At 39.0% G+C, this 19,048-nt stretch overlaps 1 protein-coding gene across 2 annotated transcripts in view; it reads right to left on the reverse strand.

Annotated features, from left to right (window-relative positions):
- Dync2h1 (dynein cytoplasmic 2 heavy chain 1) overlaps nucleotides 1–19,048 on the reverse strand; it is a 260,746-nt gene that overhangs the window by 77,187 nt on the left and 164,511 nt on the right. For both annotated transcript variants that reach the window (XM_052751659.1, XM_052751655.1), the window contains 7 exons: nucleotides 18,792–18,935; nucleotides 15,265–15,354; nucleotides 8,326–8,391; nucleotides 7,061–7,111; nucleotides 5,675–5,752; nucleotides 2,530–2,661; nucleotides 1,533–1,605 (listed from right to left, as the gene is read on the reverse strand). In XM_052751659.1, the coding sequence (XP_052607619.1) occupies nucleotides 1,533–1,605; nucleotides 2,530–2,661; nucleotides 5,675–5,752; nucleotides 7,061–7,111; nucleotides 8,326–8,391; nucleotides 15,265–15,354; nucleotides 18,792–18,935 (634 nt within the window). The remainder of the gene's footprint in view (nucleotides 1–1,532; nucleotides 1,606–2,529; nucleotides 2,662–5,674; nucleotides 5,753–7,060; nucleotides 7,112–8,325; nucleotides 8,392–15,264; nucleotides 15,355–18,791; nucleotides 18,936–19,048) is intronic.

A 19,048-nucleotide genomic window follows, 5' to 3' on the forward strand; every position in this document is an offset into this window, starting at 1 on the left:
CCAAACCACAGCAGGGAAAGAAAGGAGGAAGAGCCCCTTGTGGGAGTGCGGTATGTTCTCCATGCTTCTGTAAGAGAAAGCTGGGCCTTCTGTGGCATGTGTTGCAACTGGAAGAGCAAGCCATTCCTAAGCAAATAACAAAATGCCAGATTCTGACGCAGTTACAGAGGAAAGCAGTGTGATGAAGGAGAAGAAAAGAGAGTGAGATGCTATTTTTCAAAAATGAAGAGGGAAATATTTATGTAACAGCTGGAAAAGGCAATGAGGGAGAAAGCCAGGTAAAACTACAGGAGAACAGTGACTGCAAAGGTCCTGGAATGCCAGAATCATGGCTGTGCACAGGAATGAAAGCCATTGTTAGACTACAACATGAGTGAAGAGGCCATGGGATCTGAAGGAAGAGCAGCAAAGACATCATGAGGATGCCTGGGAAGAGAGATGCCATCAGGGTTTGCCCAAGAATAGTCATCTGATTCAGTGTGTGCCACGACACTCTAGCTACTGTGGGAACAACTGAAGGTGAAGAGGACAGAGTCTGAGGGAAGCCACCTCACTCCTACAGTGGTGACTTCAGCAAAGGGGCAGACAGCAGAGAAAAAGAAGTGGATTCTGGAAATACTCTGAAGGCAGAAAACACAAATGAAAACTATGGCACAACTGAGGTGACAGATTATGATGACAATTTACTTAAGTTGTAGTGGTAAACTAAACAAACAGAAAATAAGTTTTGGGGTTAGAACCTAAAATACTGCAAGTAAACTATAAAGGAGATAGGGTATCTGAAGTGAATTTGGGAAGTTTTAATCTGAGATGTCAATTAGATGCTAGGATAGAAAATTAAAAATGTCCATGTCAGTTGCATTAGCCTTGTGTGTCTATTAGACATGCACAGACAACAGACAAGCGCGTGGTAGCAGGAACCTGGAATCCCCAGCTCTAAGGTCAGGGATTTCAGGCATGCATCATGACATCCAGCTGTTTTCATACTTTCCTTAACAGTTTTTATTAAATTTTCTTAACAGAAATGGAATTATTTCCGGGGTGGGGGGGGTGACAAGTTTTAATTCTTTGGACAATACTCTTTGAAAGGCTGAAAAAACTATAGTCTGAAAAGCAAAAAAAAAACCTCAATACTTTGTTTTAGATTATGCTAAAATTACTAATTTTGAAGATTATATTTCTGAAGGCTATAGTATATTTTATTGTCACTATAATTTTTTCCATTTTTGCCACTAACATTTGAATGCCTTTTTTGTAACCCTGTAAGGGTTATTTCTTATAAAGAAATAAAAGTAAAAAATACTTTCATTAGAAAAATTTTTAAAAACTCAGTATTTTTACCTTGTTAAATATGGAATGTCAATTACGTAATTTAATTAAACACTGACTACAATTATGTCCAATAAGGAGAAATATATTTCTAACTAAGTGGCGATTATAAGTCACATTTTTACTAGGATCAGCATAAACGAACTATTAGTTCAAAGCAGTGCCCCGGGTCAGAGGCAGAATCTGCAAAGGCCTGGGCTTACCCAGGGTCTTGCAGGCAAACAGAGCCATGGCGCTCTGCAGTCTGTCTGGTCGTAGAGCCTGAACGACAAGAACCTGAAACAAAATGGAGAATTTTGTAAATAGACATTTCTCAGCAGCATTAACTAAACAACAGTTAATGATTACTAATTAATGTTTACAGAAATACAAGAGTAACCAATGTTGCATACTATTTACTATGCTTGAAATTGTCACAACAGTTATGAGCCAAGACTTCCCCTTTATGTCAAAAATCCCTTAAAGGATGATTGAGCTATGTCTTCCTGATCATATAAAGGGCCAGTGGCTGGTGAAGATGGCAGGGTAAATGTTTAGCATCTGGCAGCTGCCTGCCTGACATCTGAATTATGTTTCTGCTGATTTCTGTGTATCTATAACATTCCTTTGATGTGCAAATGTTCCTTTTCAGATGGTTTGTTGTTTGGTTTAAGCATATCTGCTGAGATAGCATTCATTGCACAAGAAAACAAAATGAATTGGCTTCCATAATGGACAGCTCAGAGAAGAGGCAAGTGAAGGAGCATTTCCTAGGGTGCTGATCTCCAGAGTCATTTGCCAAGGTCACGTTAAAGACACCCATTGAGGGACCTCAAGGCTTTCTTTTGAAATGGAGTTTTAAAAGTTTCCTTTCCTTCACATTAAATCCTCTCCTTAGATAGGACTCTTTAAAATAAGTGAATGAAGAATGCATATGATTTATAGTTTAGTCACTTTGTTAAAGACCTCTTTTCCTATCACAGGATCTGACTTGGTCCAGAGGCAGAGAGAGTAACAAGAGGTACAGAGGGACATCCACTTAGAAATGTTACCAGGGCTCTGTCTGGATAAGGTGGCCAAAGCAGAAAGCCCTTCTCTCTGCATGTGGATGAAGTTACACAATACACTAAAAGCAAAGCTTTTACTTAAACAGCATCTCATGGGCAAGAGAAACATCACAGTTTTGACTTTGTTCTGCACTTGGATAGCATTACACTTTACCTGCTGAAATAAGGAAACTTTTTTTGCAAGAATTGATGGAAACTCCTGTTCACACATTGAGTGATGGTAGTATGTACGCCAAAGTGCCATGTCTTCAAAGCAGAGGGTCTGGTAGAGACTGGGGAGAGCGATCTATAATGGAAACTATCACATGTAAGGAGCTGCAACCATATACACATAAACATACTTTATAAAAGCTACAAAAGCCAAAGAAAACTAATCAGATGCTTATTACTTGTTTTCTACTTTGTAATAGCTTGTCTTATATTTCATGGTTAGAAACAGCATGTTGAACTCACCCACATTAAAGCCAGTAAAGCACTCCCAAGATAGTATTCTATCAACCAATATTCATTAAGAGATATTTTCTGTGCGCAAAGACATCAGTACCATCATCAAAACATGCAAGACCTCAGGACAGCACAGCTAAGCTCATGTTAAAGTGAAAGTGCATCTCTAGCAACAAGGATGCTCTTTCTAACCAAACTTTGCTATGGTGCTACTGGGGGCTTCTCACTTGGGTTTCAGTTTCAGCCTTTCTCGGTGGAAGACTTTGTGGAAGTCTTATCAAGACATTTCTACAGCAGCTTAAAAAGAATCCCACCTTCAGTCTCTCATCTACTTCCTTCCTCCCACCTTTGGTCACCTTCAACAAGAATCATGCAAAGTGAGTTGAGCCAGAGTTCTTTCTTCTTCAGCTGCAGTTGGTTCTTGGGGATACTAAAACCCAGCAACCCTCCTTGTTCACTGCCTGCTTTCCTACAAGTCCATGTCTTCTTCTAAACTGAACTCAGTACGCTATACTGAACTCCTGACCTACAGTGTGTGTGTGTGTGTGTGTGTGTGTGTGTGTGTGTGTGGAGAGAGAGAGAGAGAGAGAGAGAGAGAGAGAGAGAGAATTTTGAAATAAAATTTACCTTTATAGCTTTACCTTCTGTCCAACTCTGGTATTTTGTAACATCAGCAAATCTTTCAGAAAGCATGTTTTCTGTAAACCATATTTGCTTATGTATCTATATGTGACCACATAGGGTTTTTTTGCCCCTAAATGTTCAAACCCACATTGCTAGTTCATAAGTGTCAGTTCAACACTTAGTTTTTGCCTTAAACAATACCACCTCTCAGAGATTTACCCAAATACATCCATTCCTTCTATCTCAATGCTCCCCTTTCCCCAAATTTTTCCAAGAATGGAAAATATGAATAGAAGTGTAAATCTGTGCAGACAGATGTTTTCTTTTAAAACAATAGACGACCTGTATCTGTAATACAGAATTCCATGCATAGACACATGCATCAAGAGTGTTAGGAGATTCTATCTCGCATCTGTAGCCACATCTAAATAATTCTTTGTGTTGGTAACATTTCATATGTAACCTAACTAAAATTAAACAAAGAAACTTAACAATTCACATTTAACTTATTCAGTTTTAATAAATGATTCTAAGACTCTGGATAATATCTGATAGTTGTCTGTTAGCTTCATAACAACTGGCATATAAGTCCCATCACTACTAACACTGGTGCACTATACATTACATAATCATTCCACTATCAGCCAGTTCTTTGAGATGGGCAATGAATGTAGCAGTTGGTGTGTCCTGTGGATCTTGTGTAGAGCCAACCATATCAAATGGCAATTTTCTGGTATGTTTTTGACAATGAGTTTGTTTGAGGAAGAGTTTCTTAGTATACAAAATAAACATTTGCCATCCATTAATGTTAAAGAAAACCACAGCTGCATAATAGTTAAGAGGTAAGAGCAGATCTGATTCAAGGCTATTACAATGGGAAGATAACAATTCACAACAGGTTCAATTCTTAGCAGAACTCAGAAAATCCAAATGTATATAGCCAAGAAGCAGGATTGAAGTCAGTAAATAAAGAGTTACTGAGAAAACTTCAGGGGTAAGGGAAGTTCTGGCTAAATGAACTCACTAGGATTCTCTCTTCAACAGATCAAGGTGAGATGGCAGAGATTTCATGGCTCATTCTATGCAGAACATGGGAGAATTCTGAGCAAACCACAGACTACTGAGTTCTTGGTAAAATAAGACTTCACAGTAAAATACACAGAGAGGTATAGGGGAAAGGCCAGCAGGTTGATTTCAGTGAGGTCACCTAAAAAACTCTGGTCACTGACACTATAATGGCCAATGATAAACATAAAAGTGAATAATCAATGAAGAGAATAACATGATATGAAGAGAAACCCACTCATTTTATCAACAAAAAATTATAGGGAAAAAGGCATACAGTGTAGTGGTAAAAGACCCCTGGCTGTGAAGCACAGACATCAGCTTTGCATCCTGCCTCCTTCACTGTCAATCACTTCAAATTAATGTGATCACAGCAGCTGCCTTCGACGCTGTTGAAACTATGTAATAAGAGAACCATTTTCAACCTCTGCAGAGCAGCTCAGATTGAGCCACCTACAATTGCTTTACTGTTTTCTCTGTGGGCTACTGTAGTACTATATAGTTTTCCTTCTACTATACTATAAGGAAACTGGGTAAAGAAGGGAAAGAGGGAGCCAAGTCAGTAGGATACGTTTGTCTTTCATTTCTACAAACACAATGCTTTGGGCTGAGCGATTAAAAATAAGCTGGAGGAGGCAGATACCACAGCAATTCTTTGGTATTTTAAATGAAGAGATTTTATATCCTTACTGCAGAAATATCAACACTGATATAAATAAGTTGCACATACACAATGTCAACACAAGTAAATCACACACAAAAATAAAATATCCTACAAAACAGGAAAGAAATACTTTCTACAGGAGCTGGGATGTGGCTCACTGGCTAAAGTGCCAGCTACACAAACATGAGTTCAGAACCCCAGAGCATACATGAAGAGCCAGGCATGGTGGCTTGAGTCTGTAATTCTAGCTCTGGGTGTCACAAACACCAGGGATGCTGGTACTTGCTGGTCATTCCATCTAATTCATTTTACCCAATTGGTAGGCTCTGGGCTCAGTAAGAGACCCTGTCTCAAAAAAAAAAAAAAAAAAATGGAAAGCAATAAAGTAAGACACTCACTCAGCCATGACTTCTGACCTCCATATGTAGCAGTACACATGTGCACAGACATACAATATACAAGCACATACACATGATTTAAAAAAATTAATAAAAAAATGAACCTTCAGTGTTGCCACGGCCCAGCTTCTCTCCTGATCTATCCAAGATGGAAGTTGATCACGAATTCTTTGCTGAGAGTCCTTCAGTAAAAGCAATTTTCCTTAATGAATTTGGTAAAATTCAAATTTTTTTTTAAAAAAGCAATTGAGTAGCTATTTTTATTAACACATGTTTGAAAAGAAAACATACTATATACTACTTCTTTATATTTATTACATCACCATGGTAAAATTCTATGTAACACTGTTAGAGAGAAGACCACTGATATGTAAAACATGGCATTCACTTTTTTTTTTTTTTTTTTTTTTTTGGTTTTTCGAGACAAGGTTTCTCTGTGTAGTTTTGGTCCCTGCCCGGGACCTCACTCTGTAGTCCAGGCTGACCTTGAACTCACAGAGATCCGCCTGGCTCTGCCTCCTGAGTGCTGGGATTAAAGGCGTGCGCCACCATCGCTAGCATTCACTCTTCTTGTGCTTAACCATCCATTTCACATAAGCACTAGGGGGACCTAGACTGTTAGTTCACAGGGCTGTTCCTTCACAGGAAGGAACACACGATCTGTTATCTACCCAGAAAGCTGCATTCCTGCCTGCTGATCTTTGTGCTACCTGTGAGGCCAGACCCTCCCCCAAACCCTTATCATAAGCTTGCTTGTATCAGTCCATCTATAGAAGCCATCTCTATGGACGTTGTCACATGTACTTTAGAGAGATTCAGTATAGTCAAGTCCAGTCTTCATATTGTTTCTCTGTTCCTCAAGGAGATTTATGCATGTTTAATTGTGCACACAGGATTGGGTTAATTATCACTGGAAAAGTTTTCACCAAATTGTGCTGTGCTTAACTTAAATATGCCTAAAATAAACTCAGGGTTAGACTCCCAAAGTTTGTACCAACACCAGCTACTTAGTTGTGTTGAACCGAACTGCCTTCTTGCCTCCCACAGGGACCTGCTACAATGATTGTGCTGTATTTTCAATGCATCAGTTTCAAGATTATTATCTATTATTTGTTAAATACAAAATTCATTTAAAAACTGTAAGTTTCAATAGTTTATAAAGTTTAAAAACGTAATTTTATAGCCTCAGTTACATAAGAAAAATTAATTTTCCTAAAGATTATAACATTTTTCTTAAAACAAAATACAAATCCTGTGAAAAATAAGTAATGTTAAGATCTTAGTATTTAATAATTTTTCTCAAAAAATTTAACTTTTCAAGGTCTAAAAAAATATATTAAGCCCATTTTATAGTAAGGAAGCACAGGTCAGGACATATTCTAATAAAAGTATAATTGCAACAATAATTTTAAACTCCTATGATACAATTGTATTTCATAAAACCCAAGACAAGAACTTTTGCCCTAGTGAGAAATCCCATTTTAACTCACAGCTTTGCGCAGCATGTCTCCAACAACCACACCTGTAAACGTATCCCATTCCTAGTGAATAAAACACGAGGGACACAAAAAATATCAGAACACAACCAGCCAATAACATTGTCTTAAATTTCTTATAAAGCATCTCACGATGCAGCTTCCTCAGAACACAGGGAATGCACCTCCCATTTCTTCAAGCAGACCAGCACTGGAGAGTCATGTGCCACCAGAAAACATGCATGAAACCTACCAGAGCTAACTGTATTAAGACAGAAATGGATGTGCACCGTGTATGGCACACTCATCATCTAGACATTTAATTGTTGTTCTTTCATGCACTACTACTCACTAATACACATGCAGGCAAGTCCACCAAGATTAAAACTTGTTTGGGATGTGTAAATTAAGAAAGGTATTCCAGGAAGGCACAATAGTGAATATAAGGCCTGAAAACATACTAACTATAATTTTAAAAATTACATGAAAGATAGCTAAGTTAATAAAAATTATTAGAACCACGTTAATAAATTCAGGAAAAAGTAAGCAAATGAGCGACAGAATGTGGAATTAGAAAAAATGAAAGACAGGAAGAACAGTGAATGGTCTATGTTCTTTAACTATCTGACATGAAAAACTATCTGAAAATTAAAACCTGACCAAGTAGAGCTGGAGGCAATAGATTGAATTTGGACTCTCTTAGCACCCTTGCTACTCAATTCTCCCTCTATATTTACACAATAATGAAAAAGAAAAACAAACACAATTCTTTTTTAATTTAGTTCTAGTTCAAGTGAGTATCATGAGCACTAGATGTGGTTAAATGACAGACTAGAAAAAGATGCTGGACAAAGAAGATAATGTGACCCTCTGGGCTCACGGGATACCTGTGCAGCCCCACCCCCACCCATTTTATCTGCTGACTCTTGATAGGTGAGCAGAGGAGAGACAATGTAGTTGTGTGCCCATGTTACCACTTTCTTCCTTTCTCAGTTGCTTATAACAGGAAAGCCAGGAGGTTGGCTCTTATGATACCCTCAGGAAATGGCCTGGTTTACAGTACCACAAGTACCCTGGGAAATGACTTAGATCTGTCACCTGTAATCCTAAGTGTACATCAGGGAAAAAGAACTTCACAACAGCATCTCACAGAAATCACTTAGAAAACATTAGTTAATATTTATACAACTTACAGCCTAAGTCATCTCTAGCCTAAGAAAAACCCTGTCTTAATGGATTTCTCTGTAGTATCAAGATTTCCTTCCATCAACACTACTTACATTTTCTTGAAAAAGTTCAGGATGCATGCCTCGAACAAAATGCAAAGCAAACATCAACTGGTCAGCCTGCAAGGAAGAACAGGGTTACACTTTGCTATTTCTTAAAACATGTCTTTAAATTTTGGATGATATACTTCTGTATTGTCTTTTTTTCACCAGTAATAACAAGTGACTTCAGGTTCTACCGACACAGAACAAACCAATTACTCAAACTGTCTCTTAAAAGTAAACACAGTATTAATAAGATGACAAATACATTACTTTGATGCCTCTATCACTGTGTTATCCCTTATGACAGACATGTATCTACACACACACACAACTCACAGCATTACTATGTTTGTCTGGTCATTTTTTTTCTTTACCAAGAAAGAACACTGCAGTCTCATCAGCCTTCTGCCATTCTACAAGCCTCCGACCACCCATGGGGATCTACATCCTAAGGCTAATAACTGCTGTGCAAACGTGACCCCACACTGGCTGGAAGTGTGTGGTCAGGAACAGTGAGGCACTTAGTCTCCTCCCTGCTTTCTGACTTTAGGGAAAAACATGGAATTACAGTGTCACACACCCTGATGCAAGGTTGATACATGCTCTAAACCAGAACAACCACAATCCTCTTCCATCATTGTCAAAGGTAGAAATGGCAGAGGAAATCATTGTTTGATGTCCTTCTAGTTATCCAAAGTTGTAATAATGAAATCCACAGCCACAATTTTCAACAAGGATATCATAAGGAAGAACCATGATTCAAGAATGAAACAAAACCCACAGTGTATAGAGGGAGGGCGAGCATGTGTACAGCACATGAGCACATTATCCCAACAAAGCTCAAGTAACATTGCAGATTAATGAATCAAACTAAGGATTTTTCAAGGTGTTGGTTTTTTAAAGAAAATCTTGTCATCATTCACAATTGAGCAAATATTTTAGATTCCTAAAAATCTCTTATTGACTTTGCTTATCAGGTCAGAAATCTTCATCATTTTAGTTCAGTGCCAATTTATCTCAATATGTTTGGGTTCTGTTAGAATCTATTCCAATATATAAAAAACCCAATGGATTCCCTATTGGCTGAAGGAAGGAAGATAAACAAAAGATCAGTAGGACACTGAGTGTCTGCCACATCCCATTAAAATACATACAGCACTCCAGGAAATAACTAGAGGAACCCACTGGATTAGGGTTAGCATGGTGTGAGTCTTTATAGGACGTTAGAGAACAAGTCCATAGTTGTATTGAGTGTTTCCCTGGTCATCTGCTGGCAGGACATCTCAAGCATCAAGTAGAATGCTTTTGAATTGCAACTTCAACAATCTCTACATCCAAGTTAATTCTAAATCTCAGCCTCTTGCTCCACATAACAGAACAGTCCTACTGCAGGCATTAAATACACATAAGGTTCTTACCTACCACATCTATCAGGTAACACCACTCTGACATAATGGCAGACTGATGGCAAACTGCATGATATTGAAAGGGAAACATACATCAAAACTATTCTTCCAGTCCTACAATTCTCAAGAGACAATCAAAACTGAAGCTACCAAATCTCAGTCTGCTCTACAGTAGTCAGTCCTTTCAAATCTGCGCAGTGAGAAGCACCAGGCTCCTGGCACCTGAGGAAGAAAGCCCCATTCCACAGCAGAGTAGTTAGGACAGCACAGAACCCAAGTCCTTGCTAACTCTTGCATTTTAATGGGCGACTCTATGCACACTTACGATGCTGTGGGGATAAGAAGGTGGAAAGGATGCAACACGGAAAGTTCCAGAATCATCTAAGTAGAAGAAAACTGTCTAAATTATCAAGACCCACTTCAATAGATACAGATTACAAAGTTTCTAGACACTAACCCAGAGAACAGCCATGTTTTTAATAGAAGAGTGTAAGTCACTAGTTCGCAATCATGAGGTGTTAGCAATAGTTCATTTACAACAGCATCCACCCGAATCTCACCAAATGAGCAAATTCAATTAGAAGGGAAGGCAGGGCAAAGTACACAGGAATATAAAAGGATCTTTCTACCTCTGAAACCTCTGAGAGCAGCACTCCTCATATCCTCCACAGCTCCCCTCAGTGCTCCTCACAGTGCTCTTCCACAGCTCCCCTTAGAGCTCCTCCCACAGCTCCTCCCACAGCTCCTCCCAAGCTCCTCCCAGGGCTCCTCCCACAGCTCCTCAGTGCTCCTCCCAAAGCTCCTCCCAGGGCTCCTCCCACAGCTCCCCTCAGTGCTCCTCCCAAGCTCCTCCCAGGGCTCCTCCCACAGCTCCCCTCAGTGCTCCTCTCTGAGCCCTGAGTGCTCCATACAGAGCTGCTCCCAATGTTCTCTGAAAAGGTCCCCAGTGCTTCTCTCCAGTGTTTCCTCTTGCTCCTCCAATTCCCTCACAGAGCTCCCCCAGTGCTCTTCCCAGAGCTCCTCTCAGAATTCCCCTGTGCTCCTCCCAAAGCCCCCAGAGCTCTTCCCAGTGATCCTCCCACAGCTCCCCCAAGTCTCTCCCCAATGCTCCCCAACAGTGCTCTCCAAATGCCCCTCCCAGCACCTGCTCCAGCGTTCCTGCCCCCAAGTGCCCTCTTTCCCACACTCTCTCACCATAGTGGAAACCTACACACTCAGTTTCTTTATCCAAAAAGATCAATGCGGGGAATACTAAAAGCAAATGTTACTTTCATGTACTTTTATATTTATGGTAAGTCTGGGGAACCAAATATGTAATTTATACATTTCATTAAGTAAGTACTGAAATAAGTATCCTGACCTCCTGCAGAAGTGAAATAGGACAGCCAGTCACCTAGGCAGAAATGGCCCAGCCAGTCACCTAGGCAGAAATGGCCCAGCCAGTCACCTAGGCAGAAATGGCCCAGCCAGTCACCTAGGCGAGAAATGGCCCAGCTAGTCACCTAGGCGAGAAATGACACAGCCAGTCACCTAGGCAAGAAATGGCACAGCCAGTCACCTAGGCAAGAAATGGCACAGCCAGTCACCTAGGCAAGAAATGGCCCAGCCAGTCACCTAGGCGGGAAATGGCTAGGCAGCTTTCTCTACTTGGTTCAGTTTAGTAAAAGTCCACATTATCTGTTATAAAACAGATAAATCATTTTCTGTTCCAAGTCAACCTGCATTCAGTTTGATGTGCCCTGAATACTAGTCCATCTTATATCTGGAGTCAACTGTGGCCACACTATTGTCACCAACATGACAGCATAGCTGCATGAGGGCCACTCTGGGAAGCAGTTTAGTGTCGTGCTGACGGCTACAAACCCAGAAGCTTTCTTTCATAAGGACATGAAACCACTTCTACCTACATTAACGCTACAGTATAAATTCTGAGGAATCTATCTCGTAGTTTATGATTGATGCACTTTCTCAACTTCCATCATTACTCAAACACTATGGAATCCTGAAATCATACTCCATAGTGACAGAAATGAATTTTACAAAGCAGCCATATTATCTATTAAAAAATAGTTTAGAAATTGTGGATCACAGTGACATTTTTAGGACTTGCCAATTGTTCACAATAGACAAATATTACTCAAAGCAGGCAATAAGAGACTCCAATTGCACACTAGAAGATTGAAGTCAGTCTTCTCAGCCTCTCTCCTACTCTGACCAAAAGCTGCTTAGCACAACCTGAAGTGTTTTTAAAGGATAAAGTGACTTTAGAGAAGCAAGCCTCTACAGAGTCCGCTGAAACACTAAATTATGTTGGTGCTAATACTGACCCTTGGCCAATTACATTATAAACTATATGACATGGGCATTAACAGCTTTGAGCCTGAATTATTACAAATAGGAACATATAAACTGAAATACAAAAATACAAGCTGAAAGTAACAATTAAAGTGGAGTTAATACAGTAAATGTTTTATGTTATTTTTAGTTTTAAAACATTTTTCTTTGAAAATTTCAAACATGTATCTTGATTCTATCTACTCCCAACTCCCTCCCACCAATTCCTCTCAGCCGCTCTGCAACATATATCCGTCCCAACTTCATGCCCTCTGTTGTATGTGTGTGTGTGTGTATCCCCCAGGTTGATAAGCATGCAAAAAAAAGGGTGCTTTCAACTACCTGTTGGTCAGAGTACCAACAGAGTTCAAGCATGAACAAGCAAAATTCTCCACAAGAATATCTGATAATATTCAGCAATATTTAGAAAGTATGACCCTTAGACAAGCAATTATACTTCTACCCAGAAATCTACCGAATCAAAATACTTACTTAAATCAAAATACTTACTTAAATCTGCAAAGATGCAGGCAGACCTATACACAGTACAATCACTCACAACAGCCAAAAATGCAAACGAATCCTACTGTCATGTAACAGAGATGTCAAAAAGGATATCCAAAGTGCTCCAGCCCAAACCTCTGTCTGAGTCCTGAAAACTACACAGTAGAAAATTTCACACACGCCCTCATGTACTAAGTCAGAATCAAAGCACAGGCACACTAAAAATACTGTGTAAAAATTACTTCCAGACCATAGGTAATTTTTTAATATGAAAAAATAAATTTTGTACTCAAACTTTAAGTACAACTCCAAGATATTTCATTATTTATGTGAAAGTATTCCCAAAGCCAAAACTGTCTAAATGAAACACTATACAGCATTTTGGAAAGGGGTCACTCAAACCCATGTGACAGTATCATGGACCACACAACTATGAAAATCAATGAAGTTCAGTATTTATAGTCATGGAAAGATCTTTGAGACCAACTGCAAAGACAGGGAATGCAGGAAAGAAAAGTTTCTAACTACTTTTAGGTATTTAAATACAAGTATATAAGGAGAAAACCAGACTGACTACAAGGCACAAACTGATTTAGTTTAATGAATCAAGAAGAAATGAAGAATAAGTCTTCAATGTTTTTTCTGTTATAGTTCCATATAGACTTTGAAATCTTCTGAAAATATTTCCAAGTTTTAATCATGAAATGAAATTTTGGCTATTAGAGGAGATAATACATTATACAAGTGTCAGGGATCACATGCTCTGTAACTGATGGATTGCACCACTGTAAAAGGTCATCCTCGAATTTAGGGTAACAACATCTAGGGCAACAGGGCTTTGCCATATCTGCTCATAATTCACAATCTTCCACAACTTAAAATCGAAGTCTAAGGGGAGGTTTCAGAACCTTAGTGAGCCATAAGCCCTTTGAAAGGAAAATGGACAGTTACCACTGAAAGAGGAATTTGGTACAAATGCCTACTCTAAGAGCAGCAGAAGTTCTGCACAGTCCTGCAAAGGTGCACTGAGGCTCTGCTCTGCCTCAACTAACGTAATGCAGTTTTCAGGATTTCCTGAGTCTACGTGACTGAACTGTGCTAACAACTCCTCAGACTCGGGTACTTGACTTTGTGGGAGCTCTTTATGTTGTAAGCTGACTCCAAGGACTGTTTCTAAAGGCCTGAACTTGGTTCTCTTCATCAAAAGTTTCTAAGTCTCAGGAGTCTCTCATTGCACACTGTTCTAGATCCTTTCTAAGAGGAAGACATCCTCAGAAAGTTACACTTTGTATGTAACTCAAAAGCCAGCAACTCTTTGCCCTGTGACTCCAGTAACTGTTGTAGAATATTATTTTAAGATGTGTTACATTTGTTTATTATTTGTTTAATGATGCAAGGATGTGATGCATTCTTTTATGTTGCATTTGTTTAACTCTGTGAAACTGTGTTACTTTGTCTGCCTAAAGCACCTGATGGTCTAATAAAGAACTGAAAGGCCAAAAGCAAGGCAGGAGAAAAGATAGGAGGGGCTGTTAGGCAGAGAGAATAAACAGAAGGAGAAATCTGGGAGGAAAAGAGCAAGGAATGAGAGAGGAAGGAGGAGGACTCTAGGGCCAGCCTCCTAGCCGCCCAGCCACCCACAGAGTAAGAGTGAAAATAAGATTACAGAAATAAGAAAAAGAAAAAAGCCCAGAGGCAAAAGGTACATGGGATAATTTAAAGTTAAGAAAAGCTGGCAAGAAACAAGCCAAGCTAAGGCTGGTCATTTATAAGTAAGAATAAGACTCCATTTGTGATTTATTTGGGAGTTGGGTGGCAGACCCTCAAAAAGAGCCAAAAGACCAAAGACCCAAGGACAAAAGAGTAGAAAAAATAACCAACAGCAAGTAATGAGTAACAAAAGAATCCCACAACACAGGTATAGGGTTTGAGAATGCCCCCATAGGCTGATATGGTTGCACACTGGGTTTCATTACACTGAGGCTTTGTTGGAGGTGTGTCAGTGGGGATGGGCTTTGAGGTTTCTAAAAAGAGCCCACACCATTCAGTTAGTTCTCTCTGCTCCCTGCTTGTGGATCAGATGTAAGTTACTGCTCCAGCACCATGCTAGCTTGCCTGCTGCCGTGCTCCCCCGCCATGATGGCCATGGACTCTCATCCTCTGGAAATGCTTTCGTTTATAAGTTGCCTTGGTCATGGTGTTTCTTTACAGAATTCAAAAGTCACTAAGACACCAGGGGACACTAGGCAATGCCTAGAGACACTGGAATTTCACAAATAAGGGAAAGAGGAGGGCATGTTATTGACATCTGATAGAAGCTAGGGATGGTGAACACCTCACAGGCACAGAACAGTCACTACCAATGAACAAAGACATGTCTTCAGATAACACTAGACCTGACGATGAGGAACCTGGGCTCGGTAATGACATGTTACCCACGGTTAACCTTCATTTTAGTAACCAGCAGACCCACTCAAAGTGAAGGCAGCTAGCCTAGTGTCAGCTAGCCTATCCCCATCTTGTCTTTTTCCTTCCCACTATGTTTTGGTATGTGGTAAGAAATTATAGTTTGTGGTGAACTGTATTCTAGAAAAAAAACCACAACTGCCCGTTTCCATACTTTTTGAGTAAGAAAGCAGCTACGGAACTGTCACTGTTTTATGGGACAGGAATGAGGAGCAGGTTCTAGTTGACGAATCTTTACCTTAAACAGGCATCGGCATATATACTCATATACCATGTGCTTCAATGAGCTGACAAGACACTGGATTCTCTGTTCTGTATTTTCTGAGTCCTGTAGATTAGAATTTGAAAATCCATTAAGAATTTAGAAATATTTACAGATATTTTTAGTTGAATCACTTGCAAAAAATTGTTCTCCAGACTCAAAAATGGTTCTGAAATAAATATCCTTGCCCATAAACCCCAAGGAATTAACTGAATAAGTGTATTATACTTGTCCACCAGTGTAGTATTTTATAGTATGTATTTCCTTAAATGTATAAAATCAAAACTTTTAATAATGAAATTTACAATCAATTTCCAATAGGAAAAAGTGAAAATAGTGAAATTCCCAATAGTACTAGTTCAATTACCATATACACTCTGATAGCAACAGCATTAAGAACACAGCCTATCTGAACATGAGGTAAGGCTATTTCAACCACTTGACTTTTATTCACCCATCCAGCTCACAGCTACTGTTTCTCACCTCAACATGATAATAGACCAAGCATGCCAGGTAAGAGAAGCTTTAATATTAATTTTGAAAGTGGCACAATACAAATCCCACACCTCTAGTGTTCAGACTGACTCGGGAATTCTGTTCTACATAATTGTCATAATGTCATATTACTAATTGTTATTTCCATTGATTTAGAAAAACTGGGACCAGCAAGATGAGTGGGTAAAAGAACTTGCTGCTAAGCCTTCCACATAGTGGAAGGAGAGAACAACTCCTGAGTGTAATCTACAAACATGTGCATGCACCTGCGCGTGCACTTGCGCGCGCGCGCACGCACACACACACACACACGTACATATACATACATGTGCACACACAAATGCACATACATACTCTAAATAAACAGATGTTAGTTAAATAAATAAAGAAAAGGGGCTGATTGGATAGAAATGGAAAGGCTCCATTTCTTTCAGAGGCCCTGTTTTTCCTAAGCACAGTAAGAGTTCCACATATCACTTTGGAAGTGATTTAGAGAATACATGTCTTGTAAAGTTTGACTCTGACATTAGATTAGACTAAGGGGTTTATATTCTTATGTTTGTAACTAAAGAAAAAACTAGTAAGATAATTTTAATGGTTGAGAAAAATGCAGAGAAGTTTACAGTGAAATGTGTGAAACTGGAATAAAGTTAAGAACTGTCTGCTAAGTAACCTCACACGTGAAATGAAAAATTAGTCATTACAATGGACTTTATTCTAAAACACTTGTAAGCTATAGTTTTTTACTCTACATTTATAAAATCATATGAAAATAAATTCAAATGTGCACGTAACTGCACACACGTACACATACATGGGTCAATACTATCCAATGGAATACTGTGTAGCAGAACTGCTGTTATTGAGAAGTATATATATTTACTTTTCTATAAAAATGTTTCGACCAATACAGAATTATAAACACCCTGTTTGATTACATATGAAATAGTTTTCAATTTTCAAATACCTGTCAAAACTAAGGACCATGGTTATAACATTTTAAACATTCCTACTCCTCTTGAAATCTAGTGCTTATCTAAAGGGAACAACATACTCTAGTGAGGCAGAGCCTTAAAACAAGGAAAGAAGGGTTTTCAGAAGCCAGTGTCTGAGGAACCACAGGCAGATGTGACATGCTTGACTGACCAGCACCCAGATCCCCATGGAGACATCGGCAGATGCACACAGAGTAAGGCACACACCAGAAAAAGGCAAAACTACACAAAGACACTCACCTCTGACCCATGGGTGTGTTTACACAAAACTGACACAAAAATGGCGTATTGCAGGAAATGGTTACATAACCAAGCACAGCACTGCTTATCTCAGTCTCCTGGATACCCAGTTTGTGCCATCTTTCTGGGCTACTTTAGATACCCTCATTAGAGTCATGGCGTGTAAACCTTAAATGCACCTTATGGCCTTCTGTACCCTTCCTTCAGTTATAAAAATGTTTCTTTTTCACCATGACAGACTAACTTTTGCTGGCAAAAACCTTTCCTCAAATCACAAGCTCTTTATTGGATAAAGCTTTACTTCAAATGGACAATATTAAGTAATATGACAGTGAGAGATGTATCAGGAAAAATAAAACCTTTATAATCAAATAAAGGACTATAAAGCATTCCTTGGTAAAAATACTAAGCAGCCAACACCAGTAAAGATTCTCTTCCAAAATAATAAAAAACAAAAAACATGTTAGCATTATACCAAATGCAAAAATCATGAATCACAATTTTGATGGTATTTAGTTTTGCAAAATTATTTTTTAAATCAAGTGAAAAGGAAGAAAAGAAACTCAAAATAATTACAACACATTATAAAAGCTTAAGGTTCTTAACAAGTAAGGACGTCTGAAAATATTAATAGTGTAAAAGAAAAACAAAGAATGTAAAAATTGTGTTCAGCAAGAAAAAAGTACAAACATCAAACACAACTGCACTTACTGTCTTACACGTGATCAGAGATTTGTGAAAGCAGCTGAATGTCCATAATTGCACAGTAGCACAAGGATGACAAGAAATGCAGCTACTGTTGGCTATACCACAGACTGAAAAGGCTTCATGGAAACAGTTAAAACATACTAATGGAATGTATTTATGAAGGATATGTAGCCAGTATTTATCAAAGAGCTTGTTAATGTGCATTTCCCCCTCAGTTACCCAACTCTAAGAATTTAAGGAAAAATTAGAGATATAAATTAGGGTGGGGTATGTATACATCAAGAGGTGGTGCCTACTTGCTCATTTTGAATCTGGACAGACTTTGTTGTTTTGGTCAATACAGGTTTGCAAAAATGATGCAGCTGGGTTATAAAATGTGATTCCATCTCTATCTTATCTGGTGGAATATATTATTTGGTGTCCCGAGTTATCATAAGAAGTTCACCTACTCTGTGCTATGAGGAAGTCAACCCTACCACAGTAGTTCAGTGGTGAAGAGACTACTACTCATCAAGTCTTCCCACCTTGGTACCCAACAGAGAACTGAAGAATCTGCACCTGAGCCACACGCTCAAGTCCCAGCTGAGCTCCTAGATACAAGAAACACACCCCTGCTGTGTGGTAACCAAATCCCTACTTAGTGAGACAGTTTGTCAAGCTTCCCCCAGGAGAGCAATCCTGCTAAAGCAATGTACTAGCTTGCCTCCATTATGGAGAACAATGCTTTGCCTATATTACAGTCTCAACTGACAAAGTATACAGCTCAGGTGACAGGACTAGGTAGACAATTTACTATATTTACAAACACTTGTGAATTGTTGGTGTTTGAGGAATCACTATTAACTTTTCTTGGAACATAAACTATTCCTTTGTTTCAAACAATACTATAATAGTTTGCCAAGAACATCAAACAGAGTTAAAGAAATGGTCTCTTTTAAATGAAGTTCAAAATTGTTACATGGTCCTCTGAAATACATAATAAAAGCTTTCTCAAAGATGTATTAGTGTAAGTTCAATATTTAAGTGGTCTCTTTAAATACATCTCTAGCATACCCAACAACTGACCTGCTTATTCTGCAGAGCTCGTTGGAAAAGTCGGAGAAATGAAGCCAGGCTGAAACGGTACATGTTATTAATCTTGGACAAGTCAGAGATGATGAAGTACATCTTGCTGGCACTCTCAGCCAAAGGCAGATAGGCATCCCGCTCCTGTGAACATTAGTGGAGACAGAAGAGGGATCTTACACCAGTGCTTTTTTGCCACCTGCAGACCACTGTACACACACCTAGCCACAGACTACTCACACAACACATCAAGATGA

Source organism: Peromyscus californicus, unplaced genomic scaffold (genome assembly GCF_007827085.1).
Source record: "Peromyscus californicus insignis strain IS unplaced genomic scaffold, ASM782708v3 Scaffold_11__1_contigs__length_118956290, whole genome shotgun sequence".
Classification (NCBI taxonomy): Eukaryota; Metazoa; Chordata; class Mammalia; order Rodentia; family Cricetidae; genus Peromyscus; species Peromyscus californicus.